This window comes from Pristiophorus japonicus, chromosome 6 (genome assembly GCF_044704955.1).
Source record: "Pristiophorus japonicus isolate sPriJap1 chromosome 6, sPriJap1.hap1, whole genome shotgun sequence".
NCBI lineage: Eukaryota > Metazoa > Chordata > Chondrichthyes > Pristiophoridae > Pristiophorus > Pristiophorus japonicus.
Window position 1 is genome coordinate 557,234 of NC_091982.1, and position 20,568 is coordinate 577,801.

The 20,568-nt window shown below is 46.4% G+C and overlaps 1 protein-coding gene across 1 annotated transcript in view; it reads right to left on the reverse strand.

Annotated features, from left to right (window-relative positions):
* The window catches only part of LOC139265517 (sushi repeat-containing protein SRPX2-like), a 165,059-nt gene that overhangs the window by 12,985 nt on the left and 131,506 nt on the right, over positions 1-20,568 (reverse strand). Inside the window, 2 exon segments of the mRNA XM_070882534.1 lie at positions 8,129-8,308; positions 16,687-16,808. Of these exon segments, the coding sequence (XP_070738635.1) occupies positions 8,129-8,308; positions 16,687-16,808 (302 nt within the window).

Here is a 20,568-nt window from a genome sequence, read left to right on the forward strand (position 1 = left end):
ATGTGGGGATCGGAGAAGGTCTGTCCAGCAGGCATCTCTATAGTGTTCGTTAGACAGTGACAGGATTCAGGGAAGGGGATGGTGTGGGACAAAAGCCTATACGCCTGTGTGATCCCACTTCCCCCGACCCCAATAAATGCCACGGAATTAGTCGCCCACCGACCACCCCGCCAGCTAAGACCATACCAGAGAGGTGTCCCACAACTACCAAGGGACCAGGGAACAGGCTAGTTTTAATACCGACAGGAAAAATCCTATATCAGGGGGTACACTATGCAGTGGCATCAGTAATGGTGTATTTGGACTTTCAAAAGGCTTTTGACAAGGTCCCACACAAGAGATTGGTGTGCAAAATTAAAGCACATGGTATTGGGGGTAATGTACAGATGTGGATAGAGAACTGGTTGGCAGACAGGACGCAGAGAGTCGGGATAAACGGGTCCTTTTCAGAATGGCAGGCAGTGACTAGTGGGGTGCCTCAGGGCTCAGTGCTGGGACCCCAGCTATTTACAATATACATCAATGATTTAGATGAAGGAATTGAGTGTAATATCTCCAACTTTGTAGATGACACTAAGCTGGGTGGCGGTGTGAGCTGTGAGGAGGATGCTAAGAGGCTGCAGGGTGACTTGGACAGGTTAGGTGAGTGGGCAAATACATTGCAGATGCAGTATAATGTGGATAAATGTGAGGTTATCCACTTTGGTGGCAAAAACATGAAGGCAGAATATTATCTAAATGGTGGCAGATTAGGAAAAGGGGAGGTGCAAAGAGACCTGGGTGCCATGGTACATCAGTCATTGAAAGTTGGTATGCAGGTACAGCAAGCGGTGAAGAAGGCAAATGGCATGTTGGCCTTCATAGCTAGGGAAATTTGAGTATAGGAGCATGGAGGTCTTACTGCAGTTGTACAGGGCCTTGGTGAGGCCTCATCTGGAATATTGTGTTCAGTTTTGGTCTCCTAATCTAAGAAAGAACGTTCTTGCTATTGAGAGAGTGCAGCGAAGATTTACCAGACTGATTCCCGGGATGGCAGGACTGATATATGAGGAAAGACTGGATCAACTGGGCCTGTATTCAGAAGAGTTTAGAAGAATGAGAGGGGATCGCATTCTGACGGGATTGGACAGGTTTGATGCAGGAAGAATGTTCCTGATGTTGGGGAAGTCCAGAACCAGGGGTCACAGTCTAAGGATAAGGGGTAAGCCATTTAGGACCAAGATGAGGAGAAACTTCTTCACTCAGAGTTGTTAACCTGTGGAATTCTCTACCGCAGAGAGTTGTTGATGCCAGTTCATTGGATATTCAAGAGGGCATTAGATATGGCCCTTACGGCTAAAGGGCTCAAGGAGTATGGAGAGAAATCAGGAAAGGGGTACTGAGGTGAATGATCAGCCATGATCTTATTGAATGGTGGTGCAGGCTCAAAGGGCCGAATGACCTACTCCTGCACCTATTTTCTATGCTTCTGACAAAAGCGAGGAGCAAGTGCCAACTCTCAGCTCTCGATACAGTTGATCACATCGCCCTCCTCCAACGCTGCAGTTCAAAATACTCCGTAATTTTATAAATCTGGCATGTTACACACATTTATGTACCAAAATATGGCTTAGTTTATTTCATTATCTTTAGCTACATTATGGCAGTATTGTCTTGTATGAGCTTGTACAGAATCAGACTGGTGCACTGCAGGGTATTAATTTGGTACCTGTTCACGCCTCTTCATTCAAGTCACTCTCATGATTTCAAGTCAGTGGTACATGAGAGGGCAGAACTCTGGAGGGAAACATTGTTGGAGATTTTAAACATAGAAAAAGCAAGTGTATGGGTCAGTTTAATGATTTTGTAATTGTGCAATTTCTGAGTTTATTGGACTAGAAACATTTTACAGTATGTCCTTAGGTCACTGACAAACAAGATGACTCAAAGGCATTTCAAAAGATTCATTGGTTCCATTTCTTTTCATTAGTTGTTTTATTGATAGCTTGGTCACTTTCCTGGTAGTACTGGAATGGTGATTTTCATACTTGTTAAATAGATAATTCTGCTACCTGTTCAGATATGATTTATTCCTATTTTATTAATGTGATTAGAGTCAATTAGGTGGCAAATATAATATTGGTGACACTTGAGGTGCACCATATACACACACACACACACACACACACACACAAGAGGACGGTATACGAGCGAAACCCATGAGTAACTTGATATGTGGACCATGCTTGCAATATTTAGCATTGCAATTCTAAGCTGGGGATTAGCGCACAGTGGGTGAGGAGGTGCCAGAGATGGAGCAAAGTGGAGATCGGTACAGAATTTTAGAAGTAGGAGCCACAAATAGAGATCCACCACTCACACTGTCCACACTTATCACAGATAGCCACTTATAATTGGCTCGACTTGAAAAAAATATAAAGAGCGCCATCAATTTTGTGCAATTTCAAGCAGCTGTTTGCATTGTGAACAACTACAGGAGGTAGTTGCATGTGGAGACTTCAGGAAGAGAGCCTTTCACAACCACCAGACGTCTCAAAGCACTTTACAGCCAATGTACTTTTCGAGTGTAGTCACTGTTGTAATATTGGAAATGCAGCAGCCAATCCCCGCACAAGCAAGCTCCCACAAAGAGCAAAGTGACAATGACCAGACAATCCGCCTTTTTGCTTATGTTGATCTAGGGATAAACATTGGCCAGGACACCGGGGACATCTCCCCTACTCGTCTTCAAAACCGTGCCATGGGCTCTTTTATCCACTTGCGAGAGCAGACGGGGCCTTCGTTCAACGTCTCATCCGAAAGATGGCAGCTCCAATGGTGCAGCACTCCCCCAGCACTGCACTGGAGTGTCAGCCCAGATCCTTGTACTCATGTCCCTGGAGTGGGACCCGAACCCACAACCTCCTGACTCAGCCTCGAGGAAGCTTCAATCAGCTATTCGCATTGTTAAATATAGGAGGCATTCAGAAAATGGAAACTACGAGCAGTTTCATTCAGATGGTTTTAGTGATAGTGGGAAAACTGTTAGCATGAACGCACCTGCTATTTGCGCTGGGGACTGTACTAAAAGCAACAAATCATAATTCAACAGGGAATGTAGAAATGAAAATGGAGGAACATGAAAATCTATAAACTACAAATCAAAAATAGGCAATCAGTAAAAGCTATCAATAACAAATAGATAGCAAGCCATTGAAGTTGTTTCAAAGACATTTTAAACATTCTTTGGGGTCCTTCACGACGCTGTTGGAAATTATTTGTAACATAATGCATTAAATGCAAAATTTACAATTAAATTAAATTTATCAATGTAACAGCATTTTCTGTGTTTAAAATGTCTGGATCATTTTGCACTGGATGCTTGTCTCTCCCAAGAACCTGGAGGATTCAGTTAATGTGGCTTTTATAACTATCGCTGTTAACAGAAGAGAATCAACAAGAAGAAATAAAGCTGCAAGTCCAAGAAATGTTATGATTTAGGTCATCATCATCATCATCATTGGCAGTCCCTCGGAATCGAGGAAGACTTGCTTCCACTCCTGAAGTGAGTTCTTTGGTGTCTGAACAGTCCAATACGAGAGCCACAGACTCTGTCACAAGTGGGACAGATAGTCGTCGAGGGAAGAGGTGGGTGGGACTGGTTCGCCGAACGCTCTTTCCGCTGTCTGCGTTTGGTTTCTGCACGCTCTCGGCGTTGAGGCTCGAGGTGCTCAACGCCTTCTCTGATGCACTTCCTCCACTTAGGGCGGTCTTGGGCCAGGGACTCCCAGATGTCAGTGGGGATGTTGCACTTTATCAGGGAGGCTTTGAGGGTGTCCTTGTAGCATTTCCGCTGCCCACCTTTGGCTTGTTTGCCATGAAGAGCACTTGCTTTGGGAGTCTCGTGTCTGGCATGCGGATTATGTGGCCTGCCAAGCGGAACTGATCGAGTGTGGTCAGTGCTTCAATGCTGAGGATGTTGGCCTGAGTGAGGACACTGATGTTGGTGCGTCTGTCCTCTCAGGGGATTTGTTGGATCTTGCGGAGACATTGTTGGTGATATTTCTCCAGCAACTTGAGGTGTCTACTGTGTGTGGTCCATGTCTCTGAGCCATACAGGAGGGCAGGTATTACTACAGCCCTGTAGACCATGAGCTTGGTGGCAGTTTGGAGGGCCTGGTCTTCGAACATTCTTCGAACACCTGGAGTATTGTGTACAGTTTTGGTCTCCTAACTTGAGGAAGGACATTCTTGCTATTGAGGGAGTGCAGCGAAGATTCACCAGACTGATTCCCGGGATGGTGGGACTGACCTATCAAGAAAGACTGGATCAACTGGGCTTGTATTCACTGAAGTTCAGAAGAATGAGAGGGGACCTCATAGAAACGTTTAAAATTCTGACGGGTTTAGACAGGTTAGATGCAGGAAGAATGTTCCCAATGTTGGGGAAGTCCAGAACCAGGGGTCACAGTCTAAGGATAAGGGGCAAGCCATTTAGGACCGAGATGAGGAGAAACTTCTTCACCCAGAGAGTGGTGAACCTGTGGAATTCTCTACCACAGAAAGTTGTTGAGGCCAATTCACTAAATATATTCAAAAGGGAGTTAGATGTAGTCCTTACTACTCGGGGGATCAAGGGGTATGGTGAGAAAGCAGGAAGGGGGTACTGAAGTTTCATGTTCAGCCATGAACTCATTGAATGGAGGTGCAGGCTAGAAGGGCTGAATGGCCTGCTCCTGCACCTATTTTCTATGTTTCTATGTTTTTCCAAAGATGACCGAAGGCGATTTAGGTAAGACTGCGCTAAGTCACTGTGCTATGTACTCATGTAACCCTGACCCCTCCCCTGGTGGCAAGCATTTTTAAATGTTTTATACTTCCAGACTCTGACGATTCAGACCACACCTCCACAGAGAGACCAGTCGACAGACCCACTGCCTCCATCTCTGGCGTCACCCAGCCCTCTCCCGACTTCACCTCTGGCAGAGATGATGAAAAGGACGAGGAAGAGCCACAGTTCCTGGAGCCAGTGGAGGATACATCAGTTCAATGTGGGCCAGCTGGAACATCCTCCACCACCGAGTCTGTGCTCAGGAGATTCCCCCGTGCCTCCTCTGATTCTGCGGGATCAAGTGGCACCCCCAGCGGGGCAGCGCCTTTACCGCAGCGACGGAGGTTGGTGCAGAACAGTTCTGTTGCTGCAAGGCAGATAGGTGCGTACCAGGTCATGGTGCATCTGTCACAGGCCAGCATCAATATATGTCGAGAGCTGCTCAAGGCCATGGCTACGATAGCCGCAAACATCGCAGCTCTATCAGAATGACAGTCGGAGAATATATCGCATCTGATCCACACGATTGAGTGAACTGCCGACTCCGTCGATGCCATGCGGCAATCGAAGGGTTCGGGTCATGGCACGGAATCTCCCCGTGCCAGAGTAGTCAGGTCGGCAGCACCCGAGGGTGAGGGGCTGCCAGCAGATTCCAGCCCTGAAGCTGTGTCTTCCATATCACGAGCTTCTCCTGAGGCCCCATTTATTGCACCTGCAATGGTTTACCCCCAACGACAGCAACAGCACTTGGGGTGCAGTGTTCGGGGTACCACCACGGGGAGGTCCGGGCTCAGGGACAGTGGCAAAGGGAAGAATAGTCCCAAGGGTGGTGTAGCACCTGGTTGAGGTTGAGGTCGAGGACAGTAAAGGGTCTTTTGTTGTACTTGTTCTTTTAATAATTGAAGTTTGACTTTAAAAGTTTATTCAAGTTGTTAAAGTTTTGTTAAAGTTGTTACAGTAGTTTTATAGTTATAAGTTTTACAAAGTTTTAAAATAGTATATTTTTTACATTTTTACATAAACATTTGAATTGAATTTAAGCACTCTTGTACAGTGTCAAACTTTTGGGGTAACAGTTATCGGGGTCCCAAAACACAACTCTCCACATTCAGGCAAAGCGTTCATTTATGAGCTGCTGATGTAACAATGTTGCAGTGGCATACACTCCATGTGCCCTCCGCTGTGGTGTTGGGGGGGTGGGGGGGGAGGGGAGTGGTGCCATGGGTTCCTCATCCTCCCTCCCTCCTCATTTTCCTCTTCTTCCTCCTCCGTCTCCTGCACGCTCTCCTCAGGTGGTCCCGCAGTCCCCTGTGGCAATTCCTGTCCCTGTATGATAGCTATATTATACAACATGCAGCACACCACTGTGAACTGAGCAACCTGCTCCCGGTGGTATTGCAGCCTGCCTCCCGAGTGGTCCAGGCATCGAAAGCACTGCTTCAGCACCCCAATTGTCTTTTCGATAATGTGGTTACATGGCTCTTATTATATCGTTGCTTGGCTTCTGTCTGAGGGTTCCACAGGGGGGGTCAAGAGCCAGGTCATGAGGCCATACGTCCCCCAGCATCTAGCATTTACCTTGTGGCTCAGACTTCAACAGGTGAGACACAGTGCTCTCACGCAAGATGTGCGCATCATGGATACTCCCTGGAAAGATGACATTCACTGCCATTATGTGCTGTATATGGTTGTAGTTGAGCTGCACATTGAAGGAGTGGAATCCCTTACATAGAAAATAGGTGCAGAAGTAGACCATTCTGTCCTTCGAGCCTGCACCACCATTCAATAGGATCATGGCTACGGTTTTGGTACACCTCCGCCCCCTGTAATGGTGCTAGCAGAGCAATATGGTTCAGTCAACAGCACCCTGCACCTTGGGGAAGCTGGCAATACATGGAAATCCCAAAACCCTGTCACCCTGGGCCTCCCTGGTCATTGGGAAGTTTATAACTTCCATCCGGCATGCATACAGTGCTTCGGTTACCTGTTGAATGCACCAATGAGTAGCGTACTGAGAAATACAGCATATGTCCCCAGCTGATGCCGGAAAAGAGCCACATGCATAAAAGGAAAATGCCGCAGTCACCTTTATCTCGACAGAGAATGCAGTGATGTTGGTGGTACTGGGCTGCAGGTCTGCCTTAATGAGCTGGTAAATCTCATTGATCACCTCTTTGTGGCAGTGCATCCTTCGAATGCATTGTCGATCTATCAGCGCTTCTCCCTGAAAATCCTTTGGGGGTAAGGCCTTCTCCTCCTCCTCATTGGTCTGCGACCTCCTCTATTACCCTGATAACTCTGCTCAATAAACCTTCTCCCATCTGGATCCTGCATTAGACAGGTAGTCAGCAATACAGGCTGAGATAGTACAGGCCCATTCTTTTTAAATCTCCAGAAGATTTCTCAATGAAAAAAATATAACTAAAATGCCTTTGATCTTAATAATTTACTCAGTACCAATAAAAATACATTTCTCACTGTAAATTGCACTGTAAAGTCACTGTTCACCTCAGAAATACAGAGGTGCTGCTTTAGCTGACTGTTCCCGATTTCAAAATGGCAGCTCCAAGCACTCCGCCCATTCCCGCCCATTTAACATTGCATAAAACCACCTTTTCCAGGACAGTATGCAGCTCTGGTGGTAGGTGGGCGGTATGTCATGAAAATTGGGCTTTTTTGGGTGGTATGACGATGAATTTCAGGCCGTGTGTGTTATCATGCTGCTAACTGATAGCAGTTATAATATTGATGCAGGAAGAATGTTCCCAATGTTGGGGAAGTCCAGAACCAGCGGTCACAGTCTAAGGATAAGGGGTAAGCCATTTAGGACCGAGATGAGGAGAAACTTCTTCACCCAGAGAGTGGTGAACCTGTGGAATTCTCTACCACAGAAAGTTGTTGAGGCCAATTCACTAAATATCTTCAAAAGAGAGTTAGATGTAGTCCTTACTACTAGGGGGATCAATGGGTATGGTAAGAAAGCAGGAATGGGGTACTGAAGTTGCATGTTCAGTCATGAACTCATTGAATGGTGGTGCAGGCTAGAAGGGCTGAATGGCCTACTCCTGCACCTATTTTCTATGTTTCTATGAACAGTGAATTGAACTTTAGCATTAGGAAAATAAAAATTATGTTTAAAGTAGCTTCTGGTTGATAAGCTGTAAACAAAACTTAAATTATGTAGATTATGCATGTGAGCCATGCAGTTATCTCCATTTAAATGCAAGAAGCTACAGCACCATCATGAGACTTTAGTGCTTATTTCCTGTGGATGGATATGAGGTTCCACATTCCCAATATCAAATTAAATTCACTTACGTACACAAGATGGTGTCACTCCTGACCAGCTTCGATTAAATAGACACACTCTTTTGAAGCTCCCCTGACGTTCGTAGCCTCCCTCACATGTGTAAGTGCAGGTCGCCCCATAGTTATTGCCAGCAGATGTACAAGTGATGTAACCATGGACAGGGGACTTCAGAAGGTAGCATCTTCTAACTGTCAATCATAGAAATAGATAAATATTCAAATTGTAGAGAGTGAGAAACACACTGCAGATGTGTGACAAGCTATTTGTAGAGTGAAATAGGAATAAAGGATTGGAAGAGACCATTGCAGTCCATCTGGCCAGTCCCCACGTTTAATAATAGCAGACTTCACTCTATCTCTTGTATCTCTTGAACACTATCCACCTTTACTACCTCCCCAGGCAGTTGTCCCATATATTTACCACCCTCTGTTAAATAGTCAAATCCAAACTTCCTATTTATCAGAGCCTGAGTTCATGTCCCTTTGTTATAGACTTTGAGATCATCACAAACACATCACAAGTGTGCGATTATCTTGACTTCCATAGTAAGATCTGCCACTTGCCTTCTTTTCTCCACAATAAACAATCCAAAAGGTTATTTGTTATAAGATAGAGATTATTGTTGGTGGTCTTATGGACACATTCTTAGCTTTATGACATTCCTCTGTCTACTATTTTATCAGAAGCACTAACCAATTCATTTTAAACAAGCAGCAGTGGCATGTCATGCAAACAGGTTAAGCATTCATCCACTAAAATCAGCAACAACAATAAGGCTCCTCAAATGGCTCAGTGGATAAATATCCTGGCTGATGTGATACTGAGCCATACAGCACAAGAAGGACCCATGTTTGACCATCAATCTATGGCGAGCGACCTAATGTCTGCCAAGGAACCAGTGTGGCCTAAGTACCCTGGACTAGGAGTAGTAGAATCAGGGGCACTTCCACTCCAGATTGTTACCCAGTGACCTATGTTGGGAAGTACAAATGTATAGGCATCGGGTGAGGGCAGGATTAGACCCAGCTGAGACATCTTGATTGATCAAAATAACCTGCTAGCACTGTCTGTGCAAGCTCACACATAAAGACTCGCCACTTGGGTGAGACACTGTATGGCTGGTGGAGGCCTGTACAGCCATAATTCAGCAACAGTCAGCAATCAGAAAAGCAGAGGGACGAAAGGCAAACAAAATTGGAGGGAAAAAACATGCTTCTATCATTTATGATACTTAAGGGGTTGACTGTGGATGGGCAATGGCAGACATTTAGAGACCGCATGGATGAACTACAATAATTGTACGTCCCTGTCTGGCGTAAAAAATAAAAAGGGAAGGTGGCTCAACCGTGGCTATCAAGGGAAATCAGGGATAGTATTAAAGCCAAGGAAGTGGCATACAAATTGGCCAGAAATAGCAGTGAACCCGGGGACTGGGAGAAATTTAGAACTCAGCAGAGGAGGACAAAGGGTTTGATTAGGGCAGGGAAAATAGAGTACGAGAAGAAGCTTGCAGGGAACATTAAGACGGACTGCAAAAGCTTCTATAGATATGTAAAGAGAAAAAGGTTAGTAAAGACAAACTTAGGTCCCCTGCAGTCAGAATCAGAGGAAGTCATAACTGGGAACAAAGAAATGGCAGACCAATTGAACAAGTACTTTGATTCGGTATTCACGAAGGAGGACACAAACAACCTTCCGGATATAAAAGGGGTCAGATGGTCTAGTAAGAAGGAGGAACAGAAGGAAGTCCTTATTAGTCGGGAAATTGTGTTGGGGAAATTGATTGGATTGAAGTCCGATAAATCCCCAGGGCCTGATGGTCTGCATCCCAGAGTACTTAAGGAGGTGGCCTTGGAAATAGCGGATGCATAGACAGTCATTTTCCAACATTCCATTGACTCTGGATCAGTTCTTATCGAGTGGAGGGTAGCCAATGTAACCGCACTTTTTGAAAAAGGAGGAAGAGAGAAAAGACGGAATTATAGACCGGTCAGCTTGACATCGGTAGTGGGTAAAATGATGGAATCAATTATTAAGGATGTCATAGCAGCGCATTTGGAAAGAGGTGACATGATAGGTCCAAGTCAGTATGGATTTGTGAAAGGGAAATCATGCTTGACAAATCTTCTGGAATTTTTTGAGGATGTTTCCAGTAGAGTGGACAAGGGAGAACCAGTTGATTTGGACTTTCAGAAGGCTTTCGACAAGGTCCCACACAAGAGATTAATGTGCAAAGTTAAAGCACATGGGATTGGGGGTAGTGTGCTGACATGGATTGAGAACTGGTTGGCAGACAGGAAGCAAAGAGTAGGAGTAAATGGGTACTTCTCAGAATGGCAGGCAGTGCCTAGTGGGGTACCGCAAGGTTCTGTGCTGGGGACACAGCTGTTTACATTGTACATTAATGATTTAGATGAGGGGATTAAATGTAGTATCTCCAAATTTGCGGCTGGCACTAAGTTGGGTGGCATTGTGAGCTGCGAGGAGGATGCTATGAGGCTGCAGAGTGGCTTGGATAGGTTAGGTGAGTGGGCAAATGCATGGCAGATGAAGTATAATGTGGATAAATGTGAGGTTATCCACTTTGGTTGTAAAACAGAGAGGCAGACTATTATCTGAATGGTGACAGATTAGGAAAAGGGGAGGTGCAACAAGACCTGGGTATCATGGTACATCAGTCATTGAAGGTTGGCATGCAGGTACAGCAGGCGGTTAAGAAGGCAAATGGCATGTTGGCCTTCATAGCGAGGGGATTCGAGTACAGGGGCAGGGATGTGTTACTACAGTTGTACAGGGCCTTGGTGAGGCCACACCTGGAGTATTGTGTACAGTTTTGGTCTCCTAACTTGAGGAAGGACATTCTTGCTATTGAGGAAGTGCAGCGAAGGTTCACCAGACTGATTCCCGGGATGGCGGGACTGACATATCAAGAAAGACTGGATCAACTGGGCTTGTATTCACTGGAGTTCAGAAGAATGAGAGGGGATCTCATAGAAACGTTTAAAATTCTGACGGGTTTAGACAGGTTAGATGCAGGAAGAATGTTCCCAATGCTAGGGAAGTCCAGAACCAGGGGTCACAGTCTAAGGATAAGGGGGAAGCCATTTAGGACCGAGATGAGGAGAAACTTCTTCACCCAGAGAGTGGTGAACCTGTGGAATTCTCTACCACAGAAAGTTGTTGAGGCCAATTCACTAAATATATTCAAAAAGGAGTTGGATGAAGTCCTTACTACTAGGGGGATCAAGGGGTATGGTGAGAAAGCAGGAATGGGGTACTGAAGTTGCATGTTCAGCCATGAACTCATTGAATGGCGGTGCAGGCTCGAATGGCCTACTCCTGCACCTATTTTCTATGATCGTAAAGTTCTTAATTACAACAATAACAACAACTTGTATTTATATAGCACCTTTAACGTAGTACGTCCCAAGGCGCTTCACAGGAGTGTTATAAAACAAAACAAGCCACCGAGTTACAAAAGAAGAAATTACGGCAGGTAACCAAAAGCTTGGTCAACGATGTAGGTTTTAAGGAGCGTCTTAAAGGAGGAAAGAGAGGTAGAGAGGCATAGGTGTTTAGGGAAGGAATTCCAGAGCTTAGGGCCCAGGCAGCTGAAGGCACAGCCACCAATGGTTGAGCGATTATAATCAGGGATATTCAAGAGGACAGAATTAGAGGAGGGCAGAATTTGAGGAGCACAGACATCTCGGAGGTTTCTGAGACTGAAGGAGATTACAGAGATAGGGAGGGGCGAGGCCATGGAGGGATTTGTAAACAAGGATGAGAATTTTGAAATCGAGGCGTTGCTTAACTGGGAGCCAATGACCAACAACCTCCTGCTCTGAATTACTTCCAGTGCTTCAGGCTTCTTTTGATTATATGGAACCTACCTTATGTCAGAGTTTTTCTAAATTTAGAATCTGACTAAGACTGAAATGCACCAACCTGTGGCCCCAATCTCACTTGCTTCCTAACTTTATCGACCCAGAAGGCAGCACCTCACTGAAAAATGATGGCTCCACCTTATGCCCCTAGGGGCCAGTGAATATGTCTTCCACCCGCTGACTTCCACATCTTTGGGCGTGTCCTTTGAAATTTCAGCAAATTACTCCCTTTGAATCAAACACAGCAATTATCTGCCTTCAGCCTCAGAGCTGCTCCAGTATTTGCCAGAGGATTGGGCAGCTGAATTGAAGAGCCCTTCCAGGTGTAGACGGCCCGTTCCATCATGTAAATGACCACACCCCTCATGATTTGGGATGGGTGTCTGCGGCCTTCGCTTTGAGCAGCTAGGAAACATAGAAACATAGAAAATAGGTGCAGGAGTAGGCCATTCAGCCCTTCTAGCCTGCACCGCCATTCAATGAGTTCATGGCTGAACATGCAACTTCAGTACCCCATTCCTGCTTTCTCGCCATACTCCTTGATCCCCCTAGTAGTAAGGACTACATCTAACCCCTTTTTCAAGATATTTAGTGAATTGGCCTCAACAACTTTCTGTGGTAGAGAATTCCACAGGTTCAACACTCTCTGGGTGAAGAAGTTTCTCTTCATCTCGGTCCTAAATGGCTTACCCCTTATCCTTAGACTGTGACCCCTGGTTCTGGACTTCCCCAACATTGGGAACATTCTTCCTGCATCTAACCTGTCTAAACCCATCAGAATTTTAAACGTTTCTATGAGATCCCCTCTCATTCTTCTGAACTCCAGTGAATACAAGCCCAGTTGATCCAGTATTTCTTGATATGTCAGTCCCGCCATCCTGGGAATCAGTCTGGTGAATCTTCGTTGCACTCCCTCAAGAGCAAGAATGTCCTTCCTCAAGTTAGGAGTTCACAATACTCCAGGTGTGGCCTCATCAAGGCCCTGTACAACTGTAGTAACACGTCCCTGCCCCTGTACTCAACTCCCCTCGCTATGAAGGCCAACATGCGATTTTCTTTCTTAACCGCCTGCTGTACCTGCATGCCAACCTTCAATGACTGATGTACCATGACACCCAGGTCTCGTTGCACCTCCCCTTTTCCTAATCTGTCACCATTCAGATAATAGTCTGTCTCTCTGTTTTTACCACCAAAGTGGATAACCTCACATTTATCCACATTATACTTCATCTGCCATGCATTTGCCCACTCACCTAACCTATCCAAGTCACTCTGCAGCCTCATAGCATCCTCCTCGCAGCACACACTGCCACCCAACTTAGTGTCATCTGCAAATTTGGAGATACTACATTTAATCCCCTCGTCTAAATCATTAATGTACAGTGTAAACAGCTGCAACCCCAGCACAGAACCTTGCGGTACCCCACTAGGCACTGCCTGCCATTCTGAAAAGTACCCATTTACTCCTACTCTTTGCTTCCTGTCTGCCAACCAGTTCTCAATCCATGTCAGCACACTACCCCCAATCCCATGTGCTTTAACTTTGCACATTAATCTCTTGTGTGGGACCTTGTCGAAAGCCTTCTGAAAGTCCAAATATACCACATCAACTGGTTCTCCCTTGTCCACTCTACTGGAAATATCCTCAAAAAATTCCAGAAGATTTGTCAAGCATGATTTCCCTTTCACAAATCCATGCTGACTTGGACCTATCATGTCACCTCTTTCCAACTGTGCTGCTATGACATCCTTAATAATTGATTCCATCATTTTATCCACTACTGATGTCAGGCTGACCGGTCTATAATACCCTGTTTTCTTTCTCCCTCCTTTATTAAAAAGTGCGGTTACATTGGGTACCCTCCAATCCAGAGTCTATGGAATGTTGGAAAATGACTGTCAATGCATCCGCTATTTCCAAGGCCACCTCCTTAAGTACTCTGGGATGCAATCCATCAGGCCCTGGAGATTTATCAGCCTTCAATCCCATCAATTTCCCCAACACAATTTCCCGACTAATAAGGATTTCCCTCAGTTCCTCCTTCTTACTAGACCTTCTGACCCCTTTTATATCCGGAAGGTTGTTTGTTTCCTCCTTAGTGAATACCGAACCAAAGTACTTGTTCAATTGGTCTGCCAATTTCTTTGTTCCCCGTTATGACTTCCCCTGATTCTGACTGCAGGGGACCTACGTTTGTCTTTACTAACCTTTTTCTCTTTACATATCTATAGAAACGTTTGCAGTCCGTCTTCATGTTCCCTGCAAGCTTCCTCTCGTACTCTATTTTCCCTGTCCTAATCAAACCCTTTGTCCTCCTCTGCTGAGTTCTAAATTTCTCCCAGTCCCCGGGTTCACTGCTATTTCTGGCCAATTTATATGCCACTTCCTTGGCTTTAATACTATCCCTGATTTCCCTTGATAGCCACGGTTGAGCCACCTTCCCTTTTTTATTTTTACGCCAGACAGTGATGTACAATTGTTGTAGTTCATCCATGCGATCTCTAAATGTCTGCCATTGCCCATCCACAGTCAACTCCTTCAGTATCATTCGCCAATCTATCCTAGCCAATTCACGCTCATACCTTCAAAGTTACCCTTCTTTAAGTTCTGGACCATGGTCTCTGAATTAACTGTTTCATTCTCCATCCTAATGTAGAATTCCACCATATTATGGTCACTCTTACCCAAGGGGCCTCGCACAATGAGATTACTAATTAATCCTCTCTCATTACACAACACCCAGTATAAGATGGCCTCCCCCCTAGTTGGTTCCTCGACATATTGGTCTAGAAAACCATCCCTTATGCATTCCAGGAAATCCTCCTCCACCGTATTGCTTCCAGTTTGGTTAGCCCAATCTATATGCATATTAAAGTCACCCATGATAACTGCTGCACCTTTATTGCATGCACCCCTAATTTCCTATTTGATGCCCTCCCCAACATCACTACTACTGTTTGGAGGTCTGTACACAACTCTCACTAACGTTTTTTGCCCTTTGGTGTTCTGCAGCTCTACCCATACAGATTCCACATCATCCAAGCTAATGTCCTTCCTAACTATTGCATTAATCTCCTCTTTAACCAGTAATGCTACCCCACCTCCTTTTCCTTTTATTCTATCCTTCCTGAATGTTGAATACCCATGGATGTTGAGTTCCCAGCCCTGATCATCCTGGAGTCACGTTTCTGTAATCCCAATCACATCATATCTGTTAACATCTATTTGCAGTTAATTCATCCACCTTATTACGGATACTCCTTTGTTCTGTTTTGTTGCATTTGTACTAGTGGAGCGGGCCCATTGAGATTTCAGCCCAGCCTTCTCTGACTTGCATGGCCCAATATAATTTCTATCTTATTTTCTCTTCTCACTTATCTGCTTTTCACTGATACCACAAAATCTCAGCCACTGATGTCTTGCTTTATCGCTAGTTGATATGACTGTATATTTCCAGTGGGAACCTATTCAACCTGCACCATCTCCAGGCCAGGTCCAAGACCACCCCAACCTCTGTCGTCGAGCTACAGTACGCGGGCAACACCTGTGTCTGCACACATAGAGGCTGCACTCCAGGACATAGTCGACGTATTTACTGAGGTGTACGAAAGCATGGGCCTTACACTAAACATCGGTAAGACAAAAGTCTTCCACCAGCCTATCCTCGCCGCATAGCACTGCCCGCCAATCATCAAGATCCACGACGCGGCCCTGGACACCGTGGACCACTTCCCATATCTCGGGAGCCTCCTATCAACAAGAGCAGACATTGACGATGAGATCCAACACCGCCTCCAGTGCGCCAGTGCAGCCTTCGGTCGCCTGAGGAAAAGAGTGTTTGAAGACCAGGCCCTCCAAACTGCCACCAAGCTCATAGTCTACAGGGCTGTAGTGATACCCGCCCTTCTGTATGGCTCAGAGACATGGACCATGTACAGTAGACACCTCAAGTTTCTGGAGAAAGATCATCAAAGATGTCTCCGCAAGATCCTACAAATCCCCTGGGAGGACAGGCGCACCAACATTAGCGTCCTCACTCAGGCCAACATCCCCAGCATTGAAGCACTGACCACATTCGACCAGCTCCGCTGGGCAGGCCACATAGTCCGCATGCCAGACACAAGACTCCCAAAGCAAGTGCTCTACTTGGAGCTCCTTCATAGCAAACAAGCCAAAGGTTGGCAGCGGAAACGCTACAAGGACACCCTCAAAGCCTCCCTGATAAAATACAACATCCCCACTGACACCTGGGAGTCCCTGGCCCAAGACCGCCCTAAGTGGAGGAAGTGCATCCGAGAGGGCGCTGAACACCTCGAGTCTCATCGCCGAGAGTATGCAGAAATCAAGCGCAGGCAGCGGAAAGAGCGTGCGGCAAACCAGTCCCACCCACCCTTTCCCTCAACGACTATCTGTCCCACCTGTAACAGGGTCTGTGGCTCTCGTATTGGACTGTTCAGACACCAACGAACTCACTTCAGGAGTGGAAGCAAATCTTCCTCGATTCCGAGGGACTGCCGATGATGATGATGATGACATTTCCAAGTTCCTCTAATGCTTATTTCACTGATGACTCATTTGAACTGTACCTAAGAATGTCGCTTTTTATTGTTGGTACCACCATATCATACAATCCTGAAAGTATTCAAATGAAGAGAAGTAATGCATTGGGTAGATAACCTACCATGAATTGTGACAGTGAATTTGCAGGTAGCTTTGTTCCTCTCTCTGTCATAGGCCACGTAGCGAATAATGTGTTCACCCTTTCCAAACTCAGAACCCGAAGGTGGTCCTTTCAGAACTAATCTATGAAAGAATGACAGGGAAGGGAAGAGGTATATTATCTGTCAATCAGCTCCGATTAACTGACATGTCCCTCCTGAAGAGAGTCATAAACATATGTGTTCACAGCATCAAAGATGGAGGTGTGAATCAATGGTGTATTATCTTGCCACATTGCTGGCTTGCTCCCGAAATCCATGGGCCGTAATTTGCAGTGGGTGATAATAGTGAACTAATAGTGTTTGCTGTTATTACCCCTTTAAAACTGACGCAGTTCCAGGGTATAGTGCAGGCGCATCTAAACACGGAAATCCTGAAGTTGCGGTCAGTCATTCACTGCTCTGACACTGGCCGCGCTGTACACCCCACACCCCCAACCCCCCCCAACCCCCACCCCCAACCCCCACCCCACCCATAGCTTTCAATCAGTGTAATCAGGGAAATCAGTGAAACTGTTGAAAATGTTTCCGTGGTAATATCACTGTTAAATACCCTATTAAATGTTAGGCTTTGTTGGATTAGATGTAACTGGGGTTTTAACAGTGTATCGGCTGCTAAACAAATGTTATGGCCCTGAAAAACTCATTTTAATTTTGTGGAATGTCAAATTTCTCCATTATGACAAAAATTACAATTTGTAAGAAACTTTTAAAAGATTTTTCTTTTAAGTTTGTTCATCTTTATTTCAGGTTTGCCTTTTCCCCATGTGACAGCCTCAATCTTTGTTTTGCTCTCTGTAACATATTTTTTAAGTCCGGATAAAAGCAGGTTCTCATTTCCTAGTTTGCTGTCGGTGAGAATTCTGCAATGTGATTGGCTGCTTCGACATCTTGTTGACGTCACAGTAGGATCGCACTAGGGAATCCCCACTATATTGCACTGAAATCACTTGCACGTCGAAAAAGGCAAACTTCTCGCCACAGAGATCACGAGATCTTGGCAGGCAGCTTTCTTCGGGGCCAGCAGCGAATGCCTTTGCTTCACCACTCACCGCAAATTCCAGACCCATGTATGTCAACATGGACCCTGCTTAGCAGTATCTAACATGGAAGCAGAAGAATTTAAATGCTACTGCTGCTATCCTGTTAGGATAAATGTGCTTCCCAATAGGTTACAAAGGCATTCAAATCCAACAGGTCCAATGTTTCATCTCTAGTCTGAACTGAGTTAATTAATAGGTAGGGGGGCAGAGAGAGGAGGGGGATTACAATTAGCCTTAACTCCCCTGGGCTAGAGAGAAGTAAAGTGTGCCCGGAGTCCCACACCAATCCTTGTTGGAGAGTTCATGTGGGTGGATCGGAGTTGATGACCCATGGTCTCATCATTATCATAGGCAGTTCCTCGAAACGAGGATGACTTGCTTCCACGGCCGAAAAGGAATGAGTTAACAGGTGTTTCAATGAAGGACCTAATATTCTGGATCCCAAACTACATCCTGAAGGGTGGAAGATGCCTGTGGGTGGATTTTTTTAACGTGTGGTGACCGTTGCACACCAGCCACCACACGGGCTTGTCAGAGCGAGGTCTTGGTCCAGTGGCAAGGATTAACTAAGACAACTGGAGACCTGCTCTGCTGCACGGACCCAGTGCGCTCACATATCACAGTGTGGGCTGACTCGTGCTGCCCCCGGGCCCTCGCCTCTTCTGGCCCCGAACTCTCACCTCTCCGAGGCCCCGATCACATCCCTCTATGAACTCTCGCCACTCCTTCGCCCCGACCTCGCCCCTCCTGCTGTACCTGCCCGCACTGCTCCCTGCAGTGGCATGCCACCACTCGTTACTCCCTCTAACGGCCCCGGCCTGCTGATAGTCTTACCGGCCGGGGCCACCGCACACTGCTCCCATGATCCCTATGGTCTAATCATCTGCCAACACTTAACTGTCCATGTTCACACATTTAAAATTATCAATTGAAAGAGACACTGGAGAGGCACAATCTAGATACCTAGGGGCTGAAATTGCCCCGCGCTTGGCTTGGAGCGCATAATTTGAATTAAATGAAAGGTTCGCGCCGGCTGAGATGGGCGGGAGGAAGTTTGTCATTTTAGCACTTTGTTTCGCAAACCATGGAGCTGTGTTGTTGGAGCGATAAATGGCCTCCGAGTGGCGCTGGAGGGGAGATGGTGGTGGAAATGAGCAGCCAATTTCAGGTGAGTTTCATTCACTCACAACATGTCACCTGGTCATTGGACTTCTTAAAGGAGATGCCTTGCAGGTTTATTCTGCTGATTTTCTTGTTCTTCATAGTTAAGTAGCTGCTTAGTGAGGGCCGGCATGGCAGCTGGGAGAGGCAGTACAAGGGCGAGCCGTTTCTCCGATGCCGAATTGGAGACACTGGTGTGGGAAGTGGAGGACAGGAGGTACATCCTTTCCCCTTCAGCTGTGAGGGGGAGCCGCTCCACAGCTGCTCCGAGCTCTCTGGGCAGAGGCGGCTGCCGAGGTGTCGGGCACCTCCATTCTTGACCGTACACCCACACAGTGTCGCAAGAAGTTCTGCGACCTTCCCTTGTGGTGAAAGTGAGTACATGTTTCCTCTAACTCTTACCCATGAACCTGTGAGCCTCTGTCTGTTCCCACAACTCTTACATGGCAGCCTCTGTGCAGATTCAGAAAACCAGCCCCGGGAGAGTGACACTGGGTCAGTGGAGCAGGAACCTGCTTTCCTCTCTCAGGACGACAACATTTCTGATCCCACCACTGTCACTCCATCATTGCAACTATACACGGCTGTATCCCAGCCTGCCCAGATGGCTGGCGTCCAGCCTGAGATGCTGCAGTCTGCAGCCGAGCCTTCCAGGCCCAGAGCTGATTGAGGGCACCCTAGAAGGCCATCTGTAGTCTCTGGCCCGGAAACACAGCAGCCTTGCTGTAGCCACAGGGGAGACACTGTAGCGTAGTAGTAGAGTAGGAAATGTAAAAGGGGATATAAGGAGATGCACAAGGGTGAATGATATATGTAATGATGATGTTGCACTTTTTACACATAAATGTTGATTCTCATCTTTACTGTTTGGTGTGATATCTCATTTCATTTTTGGGCATGTGGTATGGCAGGAAGGGCTCGTTGATGTGTTTATGGGGAGGTACAATGGAAGCAGTAAGTGGTGAGGGCATTATTGGAACCGAGATCTTGTGAGTCGGTTTCGGTCCTCCCTTGCAGTCTCAGGACGCTGTCGGCACAGCCATTGCCCGAAGACATAGCCGTTGCCCCTCAGGAGGAGGAGGAGGTGCAGGACCAGGAGGAGGGGGAGGAGCTGTAGGAGGAGAACCAAGAGCTGCAGGAGGAGGCACAGGCAGCAGGCAGGAGCCAGCCAGGAGCTGCATTAGGTGGTTGGAACAGAGCTGGCACACCAGTCTGGCACAGGATGAAGGCATAATAGCTGCTGCCAGGATAATGGGCATTAACGGCTATTATTGTGCGTGTGTGGTCACACCAACTGCATATTGAGTGAGTGGTATCCTTTTCAGCTTTGAAAGATCTCAGGATTGCAGTGGGGTACCTTCAACGTGATGTGTGTGCAGTCTATAGTTCCCTGCACCATGGGGCTATAGCCTCCTTGATAAAATGCAACATCTCCACCAACACCTGGCCAAGACCGCCCTAAATGGAGGAAGAGCATCCGGGAGGGTGCTGAGCACCTCGAGTCTTGTCACCAAGAGCATGCAGAAAGCAAGGGCAGGCAGCGGAAGGAGCATGCGACAAACCAGACTCCCCACCCACCCTTTCCTTCAATGACTATCTGTCCCACCTGTGACAGAGACTGGAATTCCCATATTGGACTGT